General features: G+C 43.9%; 1 protein-coding gene across 1 annotated transcript in view; it reads left to right on the plus strand.

Annotated features, from left to right (window-relative positions):
- Positions 1–14,064, plus strand: part of SLC17A6 (solute carrier family 17 member 6) — a 119,318-nt gene that overhangs the window by 54,152 nt on the left and 51,102 nt on the right. The window contains exons 5-6 of the mRNA XM_077453613.1: positions 2,110–2,197; positions 2,278–2,364. Coding sequence (XP_077309739.1) covers positions 2,110–2,197; positions 2,278–2,364 — 175 coding nt within the window. The remainder of the gene's footprint in view (positions 1–2,109; positions 2,198–2,277; positions 2,365–14,064) is intronic.

Consider the following 14,064-nt stretch of genomic DNA (forward strand, 5'->3'; position numbering starts at 1 on the left):
CAGCCTGTTCATTCTGATTTTGTCTCTTTAATAGTTCACTTAGGTAAAACGCTCTATTGCTGTTCAGAATTGGAAAGGCAGTAAAGATAGCAATGTTCTGTTTCTGTGAGCCACCTGTATACTTCACATTCACTTTGACATGCATTACAAGGAAAGATCGTGCATTCTTCCTCTTACAGCTACAATGAGGGAAAAAAAGTATTTGATCGGCTGCTGATTTTGCAGGTTTGCCCCAATGACAAAGAAATGATCAGTCCATAATTTTAACGGTCGGTTTATTTTTTAACAGTGGGAGACAGAATAGCAACCAAAATATCCAGAAAAAACGCTTTTATAAAAAAAAGTTATAAATTGATTTGCATTGGGTGAAATAAATATTTGATCCCCTATCGATCAACAAGATTTCTGGCTCCCAGGTGTCTTCTATACAGGTAACGATGCTGAGATTAGGAGCACTCTCTTAAAGGGAGTGCTCCTAATCTCAGCTTGTTACCTGTATAAAAGACACCTGTCCACAGAAGCAATCAATCTGATTCCAATGTCTCCATCATGACCAAGATCAAAGAGCCGGCCAAGGATGTCGGGAACAAGATTTTAGACCTAACACAAGGCTGGAATGGGCTACAAGACCATCACCAAGCAGCTTGGTGAGGGGGTGACAACAGTTGGTGGGATTATTCCCAAATGGAAAAAAACACAAAATAACTGTCAATCTTCCTTGGTCTGGGGCTCCATGGAAGATCTCACCTCGTGGAGTTTCAATGAATGAATGAATGAATGAGTAACTTGTATAGCGCTACATACAGTATGCAAACTAAATCGCCTCAAGGCGCTTTTGCCGCCAGTGTCCATCTGGGTCTTCAGAAGAGATGTGTCTTGAGCTTCTTCCTGAAGGCCAGTCATGGTCATGAGAACGGTGAGGAATCAGCCAAGAACTACATGGGAGAATCTGATTGATCTGATTGAATGATCTCAAGGCAGTTGGGACCATTGTCACCAAGAAAACAATTGGTAGCACACTACGTTGTGAAGGATTGATATCCTGCAGCACCCGCAAGGTCCACCTACTCAAGAAAGTACATGTACAGGCCCGTCTGATGTTTGCTAATTAACATCTGAATGATTCAGAGGAGAACTGGGGGAAAGTGTTGTGGTCATATGAGACCAAAATCAAGCTCTTTGGCATCAACTCAACTCACCGTGTTTGGAGGAGGAGGAATGCTACCTATGACCCCAAGAACGCCATGCCCCACCGTCATACATGGAGGTGGAAACATTATGCTTTGGGGTGATTTTCTGCTAAGGGGACAGGACAACTTCACGGAATCAAAGGGACGATGGACAGGGGCCATGTACCATCAAATTTTGGTTTCAATCTCTCCACCGTGGCCAAGACCAAAGAGCTGTCCAAGGATGTCGGGGACAAGATTGTAGACCTAACATAAGGCTGGAATGGGCTACAAGACCAAAAGTAAAAGTAAGAACCTCCTTTACTCAGACAGGGCATTGAAAATGGGTTGAGGTTGGGTATTCCAGCATGACAATGACCCAAAAACACTACTCGGCCAAGGCAACAAAGGAGTGGCTCAAGAAGAACTACATTAAGGTCCTGGAGTGGCCTAGCCATAGAAAATATGTGGAGTGAGCTGAAGGCTCGAGTTACCAAACGTCGGCCTCGAAAACCTTAATGACGTGGAGAAGATCTGCAAAGAGGAGTGGGGCCAAATCCCTCCTGAGATGGTTGGCCAACTGCAAGAAACGTCTGACCTCTGTGATTGCCAACAAGGGTTTTGCCCCCAAGTACTAAGTCATGTTTTGCGAAGGGGATCAAATACTTACTTCTCTCATTAAAATGCAAATCAAAATATAACTTTTTTGAAATTAGTTTTTCTGGATATTTTTGTTGTTATTCTGTCTCTCACTGTTAAAATTAACCGACCAATAAAATCTATAGACCGATTGTTTCTTTGTCAGTGGGCAAAAGTACAAATTTGTATTAATATCTTTCTGCACCGACCTGTCTGATAAAATGTTGCAAATTAAATCTTGTCTCATTAGGTGGTCCAACATATTGTATAGTAAAAAATATGTTTTTTTTCATAATTTTAGGGTGTCACCTACCCGGCTTGCCACGGAATATGGAGTAAGTGGGCGCCACCATTAGAGAGGAGTAGGTTGGCGACCACCTCCTTCTGCGGTAAAGATTTAATCTTTTTCTCAATATTATGTCACCCAATGCACAAAAGCTTCACAACTTACACGTTTCGATTCTCTCAGGGTCCTACGCTGGAGCGGTGATTGCTATGCCTTTAGCCGGGATCCTAGTGCAATACACCGGGTGGTCTTCTGTATTCTATGTATACGGTAAGGTTATCATCTCTCTATCTAAGCCCGGCAGTCTCACGCTTGCTGATAGGCTTGTGCAATTCGTTTCGTAACGAATCGAAATTCGGCCGAATTTTGCATCTTTCGGACATTCGGATGCATCCGAATGTCCGAATAAAAAAATAACAAATTACAACGAATACTAAAGAAATATAACGAATGAATTTGAATGAATTCGACGTGATTCGAAATTATTTCAACCGCATTCGAAATGATTTCAACATGATTCGACATTATTTCAACCGCATTCGAAAATATTTTGTGACCCAACTTTAGGGCCATGTATCTCGGGGTCACTTGGTGCTAGACACTTCAAATTTGGATATGTTGTATTGCTAGTATTATTGTGTTTGCATACCAAATTTGGGGTTTCTAGCTATAAGTGACCCCGAGATATGTGGCCCCAAAATCGGGTCGCAAAATGTCATTCTCTGCTCTATTAACTAATAACATTTTGCGACCAGATTTTGGGGCCACATATCTCGGGGTCACTTATAGCTAGAAACCCCAAATTTGGTATGCAAACACAATAGAACTAGCACTACAACATATCCAAATTTGGAGTTTCTAGCACCAAGTGACCCCGAGATACATGGCCCTAAATTCGGGTCACAAAATATTTTCGAATGTGGTTGAAATAATGTCGAATCATGTTGAAATCATTTCGAATCCGGTATAAATATTTTCGAATGTGGCCGATTTTTCGAATTCGGTAGAAAACTAAACGAAATCCGAAAACGAATTTAAGGAAGTTAACGAATATAACTAAACGAAATTAATGAATTAACGAATTAAAACGAAACTAAACTAAACAAATTTTTTCCTTTTGCACATGTCTACTTGCTGATGGATTCTACATGTACTGTAACTTACATTAAAGAGAATGCACTAGGAGAAGTAAGACTGCCTGGATTTAAATCATAGTTTCTGAAGTTACATATTTCTTGGTTAGACATTTTGGTAAAGCGACCAGCATACCTTTTTGGTGTTGGAGAAGATTGTAATGACATGTATTTGTATGATGTCTTCCACCTCTATGGTAATGCTATATATTGTATGTAGTTAATAGTCAGCATACCATTTCATTGAAGCTCCTCAGCAGCTGAGCATACACTGATAAATATCCAACCCAATCCCCTCCCTCAAGCTCCTTGTGGTGCCCTCCCCAACTCACATGATATCTCAGTGTCCCTCCTGCCCACCCCTTGTCCCAGGTCTGCAGACCAAAGAAACCATTACCAGACTAATGTCCCTCAACAAGGAGAAAGAGTAAAAGATTATTCCCACAAATCACCTCCTTAATAGGGATGAGCTCAGTGTTCATGTAAGTTTGAACTGTTCATTGGCTGTTCGGTGACCCAGTCCATCCACTTACAGGGCTGGGAACCCCTGGCCTATGTAAGCCAATGGGCAAGAAAAGGAGCGGGTTACATCATTGCCTAAATATGGCCACGATCATATTTTGGCAATGCTGTTAAGACTATCTCTGCCTCTTCCCATATATAGCTTAAAATACACGCAACAGTGATGCATGCAAAATGTGCACAAAATTATAAAACTTTCCTCATACAAAGAACAGCTCTATATCCCAAAAGTTGTGGGTACCCCTACACGTTTTGGCTCACGGGTCTTCGTCTGGGGGTTCTCAAGAGCAACAGATTGAACAGCTGTTACATGTAGCACAGAACGCACGCGCGAGAGCACCAGGATCCCTCCAATGCCTCCACAGGTAGAAAACAATTCAGAGGACAAAAACCTAAATTTCACAATTGTGTGCCTCTAGTCACATGAATGATGGAAATGACCACCATTGTGCAGCATAGGGTGGGGAGGTGGGTCAGAAACATATGGCTGTGGGGACATCCCCTCACAACCTCCCTGGTGGAGTTGTTGATGCTTATCCCAGCCATAGTGTTATATTGTATCTGCTTGTAAACTGACCAAATGATTCTCCAAGGATCATCTCTAATACCAAGGAGTGGAACACAATGGTCTCCTGGATTGCAAGCATAATGGAAGATTATATTGTCTGCTTGTAGACTGACCAAACGATTCTCCAAGGAACGTCTCTAATACCAAGGAGAGGAACACAATGGTCTCCTGGATTGCAAGCATGAGGGAAGATTATATTGTATCTGCTTGTAGACCGATCAAATGATTCTTCAAGGAACTTCTCTAATACCAAGTAGTGGAACACAATGGTCTCCTGGATTGCAAGCATGATGGACGATTATATTGTATCTGCTTGTAGACTGACCAAACGATTCTCCAAGGAACATCTCTAATACCAAGGAGTGGAACACAATGGTCTCCTGGATTGCAAGCATGATGGACGATTATATTGTATCTGCTTGTAGACTGACCAAACAATTCTCCAAGGAACGTCTCTATTACCAAGGAGTGGAACACAATCGTTTCCTGGATTGCAAGCATGATGGAAGATTATATTGTATCTGCTTGTAGACTGACCAAACGATTCTCCAAGGAACGTCTTTAATACCAAGGAGTGGAGCACAATGGTCTCCTGGATTGCAAGCGTGATGGAAGATTATATTGTATCTGCTTGTAGACCGACCAAATGATTCTCCAAGGAACTTCTCTAATACCAAGTAGTGGAACACAATGGTCTCCTGGATTGCAAGCATGATGGACGGTTATATTGTATCTGCTTGTAGACTGACCAAACGATTCTCCAAGGAACGTCTGTAATACCAAGGAGTGGAACACAATGGTCTCGTGGATTGCAAGCATGATGGACGATTATATTGTATCTGCTTGTAGACTGACCAAACGATTCTCCAAGGAACGTCTCTATTACCAAGGAGTGGAACACAATCGTTTCCTGGATTGCAAGCATGATGGAAGATTATATTGTATCTGCTTGTAGACTAACCAAACAATTCTCCAAGGAACGTCTTTAATACCAAGGAGTGGAGCACAATGGTCTCCTGGATTGCAAGCATGATGGATGATTATATTGTATCTGCTTGTAGACTGACCAAACGATTCTCCAAGGATCACCTCTAATACCAAGGAGTGGAACTCAATGGTCTCCTGGATTGCAAGCATGATGGAAGATTATATTGTATCTGCTTGTAGACTGATCAAAAGATTCTCCAAGGAATGTCTCTAATACCAAGGAGTGGAATACAATAGTCTCCTGGATTGCAAGCATGATGGAAGATTCAGCAATGCTGAATCTTCCATCACACTTGCAATCCAGGAGACCATTGTGTTCCACTCCTTGGTATTAGAGACGTTCCTTGGAGAATCGTTTGGTCATTCTACAAGCAGATACAATATAACACTATAGCTGGGATAAGCGTCAACAACTCCCATCAGGGAGGTTTGCGAGCAGATTTCCCCACAGCCATATGTTTCTGACCCACCTCCCCACCCTATGCTGCACAATGGTAGTCATTTCCATCATTCATGTGACTAGAGGCACATAAATGTGAAATTTCAGTTTATGTCCTCTGAATTGTTTTCTACCTGTGGAGGCATTGGAGGGATCCTGGTGCTCTTGCATGTGCGTTCTGTGCTACATGTAACAGCTGTTTAATCTGTTGCTCTTGAGAACTCCCAGACGAAGACCCATGAGTCGAAACGCGTAGGGGTACCCACAACTTTTGGCATATGGAGCTGTTCTTTGTATGAAGAAAGTTTTATAATTCTGTGAACATTTTGCATGTATCACTGATGTATTTTTAATACTGTTTTAAGATTGTATTCAATTCAATAAATAAATATTTTGTATTTTACATATATTTTGGTATAGTGGTGCCTTTCTAAAAGTCCATAAAGTTCCATTAACCCCCATTTTTTTGCAGTAAGTACCGGGATGTGGCACCACCATAGCTACCATACTGGGTATTCAGATAAGAATTTGAGCTGTCATTTAGTTATGTATACCATCGGATTGGTCATGTATGGTGGGCCATCAGGTTTTTTTTTTCTGCAGATCGGTGAGCAGCAGGCATTGTGTTTGACAATGGATTTACAACGGGGTCTTTTTGGGGATCCGTCTCCACCAGGGTTGTGGGGAAGAGACCCTTGTCCTCCCTATTTTATTTTTATTTTTTATGCTCTCTTGCGTATTATCCTAGAAAATGGGTATTTTTAATTTGACAGATTTGGTTCCCATTCATTTCAGGGGTTGGGGTTTGGCATTCAAAACTTCTTTGAAGTTCGCCAAACCATGTTCAAACTCAACTCAGGGCAGTTTATGTCATCTACTCCTAATGCCGCGTACACACAAATCCGCCGGACTTTGCAGCGGAGGTCCGCCAGACTTTCCGAACGAGCGGAGTAGCCCACACACGCCCACACACGACCGGACTTTTCCGGCGGACTAGGTCGGGGGGACCATCCGCAGGACTATGGCGGGGATCCGCCGGACTTTTGAAATGAACGGACTTGCCCACACGGAGTAAAGTCCATTCATTTTGCACGAGGAGACGGGACCAGCCAAGGAAGTCAATGTCACCGCCTCCATCGGCGAGATTGACACCCCGCGAGCCCGTCACCTGGTATGGATTTAAAGAGAAACCCCTACACCAAAAAAACGGCGTAGGGGTCCCCCCCAAAGTCCATGCCAGGCCCTTATCCGAGCACGCAACCCGGCCTGTCAGGAAAGGGGGTGGGGACGAGCGCCCCTCCTGAGCCGTACCAGGCCACATGCCCTCAACATGGGTGGGGTGCTTTGGGAAAGGGGGCCCCCAGATCCTGGCCCCCCACCCTATGTGAATGAGTAAGGGGTACGATGTACCCCTACCCATTAACCTGGGGAAAAAAGTGTTAATAAAAAAACACAGCACAGGTTTTTAAAATACTTTATTAGACAGCTCCGGGGGTCTTCTTCCGACTTCGGGGGTCTTCTCGCTGGAATCCTCCGCTATCTTCTGCTCTTTTACCGCTAGCTCTTTTACTATCGGAGGAGCCGGGCTTTCTTCTTCATTTTTGCCGCCGTCCGGGGGTCTTCTTCCGACTTCGGGAGTCTTGTCCCGCTCTTTGGTTCTTCTTGCCGGGCCTCCACTATATTCTTACAGCTCTTTTACTAGCGTTGGCCCGGTCTTGTCGCTGTCGCCTTCTTCTTCTTTCTTCTTCTCTTCTTCTTCCTTCCCGATGTTGACACGACGCTCCCTCCAGCCGTAATGGCAGGGACGCGTTGTGCGGCGACTTATATAGGTATAAGGGGCGGGGTCACCGGGTGATGTCACATGGTGACCCCATCCCTTATGATGTCACAGTCCCTGACGATGCTACCCCATACTCATTCACATAGGGCGGGGGGCCGGGATCTGGGGGCCCCCTTATTAAAGGAGGCTCCCGGATTCTGATAAGCCCCCTGCCCGCAGACCCCGACAACCAGTAGCCAGGGTTGTCGGGAAGAGGCCCTTGTCCTCATCAACATGGGTACAAAGTGCTTTGGGGTGGGGGGGCCGCAGAACAGAACAGTAAGCTGTCCACCGCTCGGATGATGGTGTGAAGTTTACTGAGGAGAAACAGGAAGTGAGAAATTCAGACAAAGAAAAAAAACGGGAAAGCAAAGGAAAAGGTATGTGAACCAACAGTGCACTAGCTTAAAGGAACCTATTTAGAAAATAAAAAAACAAAGCTTTACAACCCCTTTAATATTAAAGAGCCAGAGAGCCAGAACGGCGATCTGCCTATGAAAACAAGGCAGATCGCTGTTCTGACAGGAGGGAAAGGATGGAATTTTTGTAATAAATTTAATTTCTCCCCCCCCCCCAGTAAAAGCAACCCCCACACTACACTAAAACACTGGCTAGGCACACATTTAACCCCTTGATCGCCCCTAATGTTTAACCCCTTCCCAGCCAGTGTCATTAGTACAGTGACAGTGCATATTTGTAGCACTGATCATTGTATGTCACTGGTCCCCAAAAAGTGTCAGTTTAATGTCTGACTGTCCACCGCAATATCGCAGTCCTGCTATAAGTCGCTGGTCGCCGCCATTACTAGTAAATAAATAAATAAAGATATCCCATAGATTTATGGATGATATAACTTTTGTGCAAACCGATCAATATACGCTTCTTGGGATTAGTTTTGACCAAAAATATGTAGCAGAAGACATATTGGCCTAAAATGATGAAGAAATTTGTTTTTTCTTTTTTTACATTTTTTTTTTCATTGGATGTTTTATAGCAGAAAGTAAAAAAAATATTGGTTTATTTTTTCAAAATTCTTTTTGTTTTGTTTTTTTAAACCGCAAAAAATAAACTTTTGAGGTGATCAAATAGCACCAAAAGAAATCTCTATTTGTGGGGGGGGAAAAAAAGGACATCAATTTTATTTGGGTACAGCGTCGCACGAAACGTGCAATTGTCAGTTAAATTAACGCAGTGCCGTATCGCAAAAAATAAATAGAAAAAAGGCCTGGTCATAAAGGGGGGGGGGGGGGATAAATCTTAAAAATGTCACATATTTACAAAACAAGCACAAAGCAAACCTTCCCTCTACATTATCTTGATATCTCAGAGCCATCTATGCCACTTTTTTTTTTGGTGTCCTCAAAGATGATCTTTCTGCGTTTTATTTTTTATTTTTGAGTTTCATAAGCTTCATAATAATTGCCGCATTTCACCTGTCAAATTTCCGGCCCATGTGACCGAGGAGGATAATGATGACTCCAATCAGAACGCGTTCCCTGGAAAGATAACGCAGTCCTTGCTGCGCACGTTTCCACTTCGGGGTCAAGGTGGACACAATTAACGTTGTTCCTGGAATAAACACGTCGACGGGTCTTCCAGAAAACCAATTAAAACCCCATTCACAGTGAGACGGTTTGTTGTACCGTGTTATTAAAGTCTTGGAACGTGTTTCGGAGGCTCTCGGAGGATTGGCAGGTCTTCTGCTAAACCCAAGTTGGTGTTATGAAGGGCGAGATTTATGTTCTCACATAAAGGCAATATATATAGCTATATATATGGTGAGTATTGGTGCACAGTGTCCTGTGGAGAACGGTGGTGAGTATTGGTGCACAGTGTCCTGTGGAGAACGGTGGTGAGTATTGGTGAACAGTGTCCTGTGGAGAACGGTGGTGAGTATTGGTGCACAGTGTCCTGTGGAGAACGGTGGTGAGTATTGGTGCACAGTGTCCTGTGGAGAACGGTGGTGAGTATTGGTGCACAGTGTCCTGTGGAGAACGGTGGTGAGTATTGGTGCACAGTGTCCTGTGGAGAACGGTGGTGAGTATTGGTGCACAGTGTCCTGTGGAGAACGGTGGTGAGTATTGGTGCACAGTGTCCTGTGGAGAACGGTGGTGAGTATTGGTGCACAGTGTCCTGTGGAGAACGGTGGTGAGTATTGGTGCACAGTGTCCTGTGGAGAACGGCGGAATGTCTATTTTCCCCCCACACTTCCCGTGAGTTGTCATCAGGTGACTGTAGAAGAAAAGTTTGTCCCTCCGACCATCACATGAGCGTGGGAGAACGCCATCGGTCTTCTGGGAATGGATTGTCTTCCCCATGCTTAACTGACGTGGCGAGAGAAATCCCGTTCATTTCTATGCCAAGATAAGGCCGTTCATCCACAGATGTGGACTGTATCATTCTACTGAAGGGCGGCATAATAGAAAGATCCCTCAGAAGCCATCTAAAGCCCGGTGCTGATGTAGCGCCCTCATGGTGTAGAGTAGGGCGCTAGGTAAATTTCCTTTGGCTCCACTGTAATCAGAGGAGGAGGTTGATTAATTAGGGCTGCTCAGTGTTTCACAGGCTGCTGCTCTGTTGCTCCCCCCTGTCTTTTAGAGCAGTGATCTCCAAACTGCGGCCCAGGGGCCAGATGAGGCCCTTTGCTGGCTTTTATCTGGCCCTGGGGCACTTTTCCTCCCACTGATACCAACAATGGGGCATAATTCCGGCTACTGACATTAACAACGGGGCACTAGTTCTCTCATTGATACCTACGATGGGTACTATGCCTCAAATTGACACCATTGATGGGGCACTATTCCTTCCACTGACACCAATGATGGAGCACTATCCCTTCTGCTGACACCAATGAAGAGGCACTATTCCTGCCACTGACACCAATGATGGGGCACTATTCCTCCCACTGACATCAATGACGGGGCACTATCTCTTCTGCTGACACCAATGACGAGGCACTATTCCTCCCACTGACACCAATGATGGGGCACTATTCCTGCCACTGACACCAATGATGGGGCACTATTCCTCCCACTGACACCAATGATGGGGCACTATTTCTCCCACTGACACCAATGATGGGGCACTATTCCTCCCACTGACACCAATGATGGGGCACTATTCCTCCCACTGATACCAATGATGGGGCACTATTCCTCCCACTGACACCAATGACGGGGCACTATCTCTTCTGCTGACACCAATGATGGGACACTATTCTGCCCACTGACACCAATGACGAGGCACTATTCTTCCCACTGACGCCAATTATAGGGCACTATTCCTCCCACTTAGACCAAAAATGTGTTGTTTATGCCCACTGCCACCAAGACAATTTGTATTCCCAATAGCCTTAGCCTGGCCCCCTAAAGTCTGCAGGACATTAAACTGGCCCTTTGTTTAGAAAGTTTGGAGACCCCTGTTGTAGAGGATTCTAGAACCACAGTCAGAGGAAGAACAGGGCACGCAGCCTTAATATTTATGGGACTCCAGCCAGTCCTTGGGAAGGTGTGCCCAGTAGGTGGTGAGAGGGCATATAAATAATTTGAGTAGCAGGGTGCAGTGTTCGTGGGTCCAGTCCTGCAGAAGGAAACCCCTGTGCAAGACCTTAGAAGCAGCTTTTAGGAAGACACAGAGGTCCCAGCTAGGCTTAGCTGGGGGGGGGGGGGCTATTCACAAATCCGCATCTGGAGATCAAGCCGGGTCTGGGGAAGCTCACTGGAGAGAGCCAGGAGGAAGTTGGTGGGAAGGAGTCCAGCTGTCCTATGGTGGTGTGAGTCTACAACTCCCTCACTATAGGAAGGATATTGGATATCATCAGGGGGCAGCCAGTGATGATGTGAGTACACGACCCCAACGCTGAAGAGTAGTGACTGTGTGGGGCTTCTAACCCTTGTAAGTAGTACTAGTGACCATCAGCATAGAGATCCTGTGGGACATTCCTTGTTTTGTACAGTGCAGCTAGAAGTGAGGAGTCCTCAAGTTGTCCTCTTCTATAGTTGACCGAGGCATCCCACGCTCCCTATCCCTATCCCAGTTCATTGTTCCCACTGAAAGTTCCGAAAAGAAACTCCTAGACCACATGTGTCCAACACAAGGCCATGAGCGAATCCAGACCTCCAGGCCATTTCCTGTGGCTCTCACACCTCTCCTGCACCTACAACAACCCCCTCGTCTCTGACCCACCTTCTCTCAACAGCTAGCAGTAGAGTCCTCCTCCAGACCCTGCACTTTTCTGTTTCCCAGCTCTGCTTCTGCTCCAGCTTCTTCCCAGCAGCAGCACAAGGAGTATATTTATATAGTCTTGCAGATACAACCAGCCCTTTGAGGGCAACCATATTGCTAATGAGGCCTGCAATGGAATTGAGTTTGACTCCCTTGCCTTGGACTGTTCTTTGGAAGAGTGAGGAAAATGTCGTGTGCTTGGCTGTTTGTGCTCTAATGAGAAAATAGCACCAAATTCACCAGCTGCTCTTCAGGAGGTGCGCTACACTTCCTTAATTAGATACTAAAAAACACTTTTGCCTTTGGCATTTGACCCCAATGCATGTTACCAAAATAGTAAAAGTTCTTCTGAATTTCGTCTATATTTTGGGGAAATTAAAACGCTCAGTTTCATTCATCCCGTCTTTGCAGGTCCACTATGAGGTCCATGCTCCGGCTCCATGTTCTCTTATCAGAGGTCCATGCCCCGGCTCCATGTTCTCTTATCAGAGGTCCATGCTCCGGCTCCATGTTCTCTTATCAGAGGTCCATGCTCCGGCTCCATGTTCTCTTATCAGAGGTCCATGCTCCGGCTCCATGTTCTCTTATCAGAGGTCCATGCTCCGGCTCCATGTTCTCTGATCAGAGGTCCATGCTCCGGCTCCATGTTCTCTTATCAGAGGTCCATGCTCCGGCTCCATGTTCTCTTATCAGAGGTCCATGCTCCGGCTCCATGTTCTCTGATCAGAGGTCCATGCTCCGGCTCCATGTTCTCTTATCAGAGGTCCATGCTCCGGCTCCATGTTCTCTTATCAGAGGTCCATGCTCCGGCTCCATGTTCTCTTATCAGAGGTCCATGCTCCGGCTCCATGTTCTCTGATCAGAGGTCCATGCTCCGGCTCCATGTTCTCTTATCAGAGGTCCATGCCCCGGCTCCATGTTCTCTTATCAGAGGTCCATGCTCCGGCTCCATGTTCTCTTATCAGAGGTCCATGCCCCGGCTCCATGTTCTCTTATCAGAGGTCCATGCTCCGGCTCCATGTTCTCTTATCAGAGGTCCATGCCCCGGCTCCATGTTCTCTTATCAGAGGTCCATGCCCCGGCCTCTTATCAGAGGTCCATGCTCCGGCTCCATGTTCTCTTATCAGAGGTCCATGCCCCGGCTCCATGTTCTCTTATCAGAGGTCCATGCCCCGGCTCCATGTTCTCTTATCAGAGGTCCATGCTCCGGCTCCATGTTCTCTTATCAGTTGGGAACTAGACCTGTGCAATTTGTTTCATTCCGAAATTCGTTTTTTAACGAATTCCGACAAGTTTGTTTATGCGGAAATACCCTAATGAAAGAAAAAACACCCGTTTAACAAAGTTTTCCAAATATTCGTAAATTTGAATATTCGAAAATTAGTAAATTCTAAAAAAATGCATACATTTGAAAAAAATCCGAAATTAAATTTTTTTTTTTTTTTAAATCTGAAATTAAAAAAAAACGGAAATTCAAACAAAATTGGAAGTTCGGAAATCCGTACAAAAATCTGAAATTAAAAACAAATCTGAAACTCTGAAATTGGTATACATGCGAAAAAACCTGAAACTCTAAAAAAAATTAAAAAAATGGAAATTCTAACAAAATCTGAAATTCGGAAAAAAATCTGAAATTCAGAAATTCACCAAAGATCGTAATTTTTAAAAGAATCGGAATTTCGAAAAAAAAACTAAAACCAGAAAATCTGAAATGTAAATTATAGGTATTGGAATTTCCTTTCAGATTTGGCTGTCAGTGAACGTAACGAATACGAATTTATCCGAAGTTACGAGTTGTCCAAAATAACGAATGCCATATCTAAACAAATGGAACGTAATGAATTAATAATAATAAATGACAATAATAATAATAAAAACGTTATTATTAATATTATTTGTTACTCGTTTTTTCCATTCCATTTGTTTAGATGCGGCATTCGTTATTTTGGATAATTCGTAACTTCGGATAAATTCATATTCGTTACGTTCACTAACAGCCAAATTTGAAAGGAAATTCTGATACCTATAATAGTTAGTAATAGTTAAGTTATTAGTTAGTTATTATTTTAGATTTTTTAATTTTCTAAGATACGGGGTTTCGAATTTCTGAATTTCAGATTTTCTTTAGATTTTCTGACTTTTCTCGAATTTTTGATTTTTTTTTTAATGATTTTTTTTTTTGAATTTACGATTTTTTCATTTTTTTTTTTTGAACTTACAAATTGCAATCATAACGAATAACCCAAAAAACTAAAAAACAAAACGAGTGAAGCAAAGA

Source organism: Lithobates pipiens, unplaced genomic scaffold (genome assembly GCF_037356315.1).
Source record: "Lithobates pipiens isolate NorthernLeopardFrog02 unplaced genomic scaffold, aLitPip1_a1.2 Scaffold_24, whole genome shotgun sequence".
Classification (NCBI taxonomy): Eukaryota; Metazoa; Chordata; class Amphibia; order Anura; family Ranidae; genus Lithobates; species Lithobates pipiens.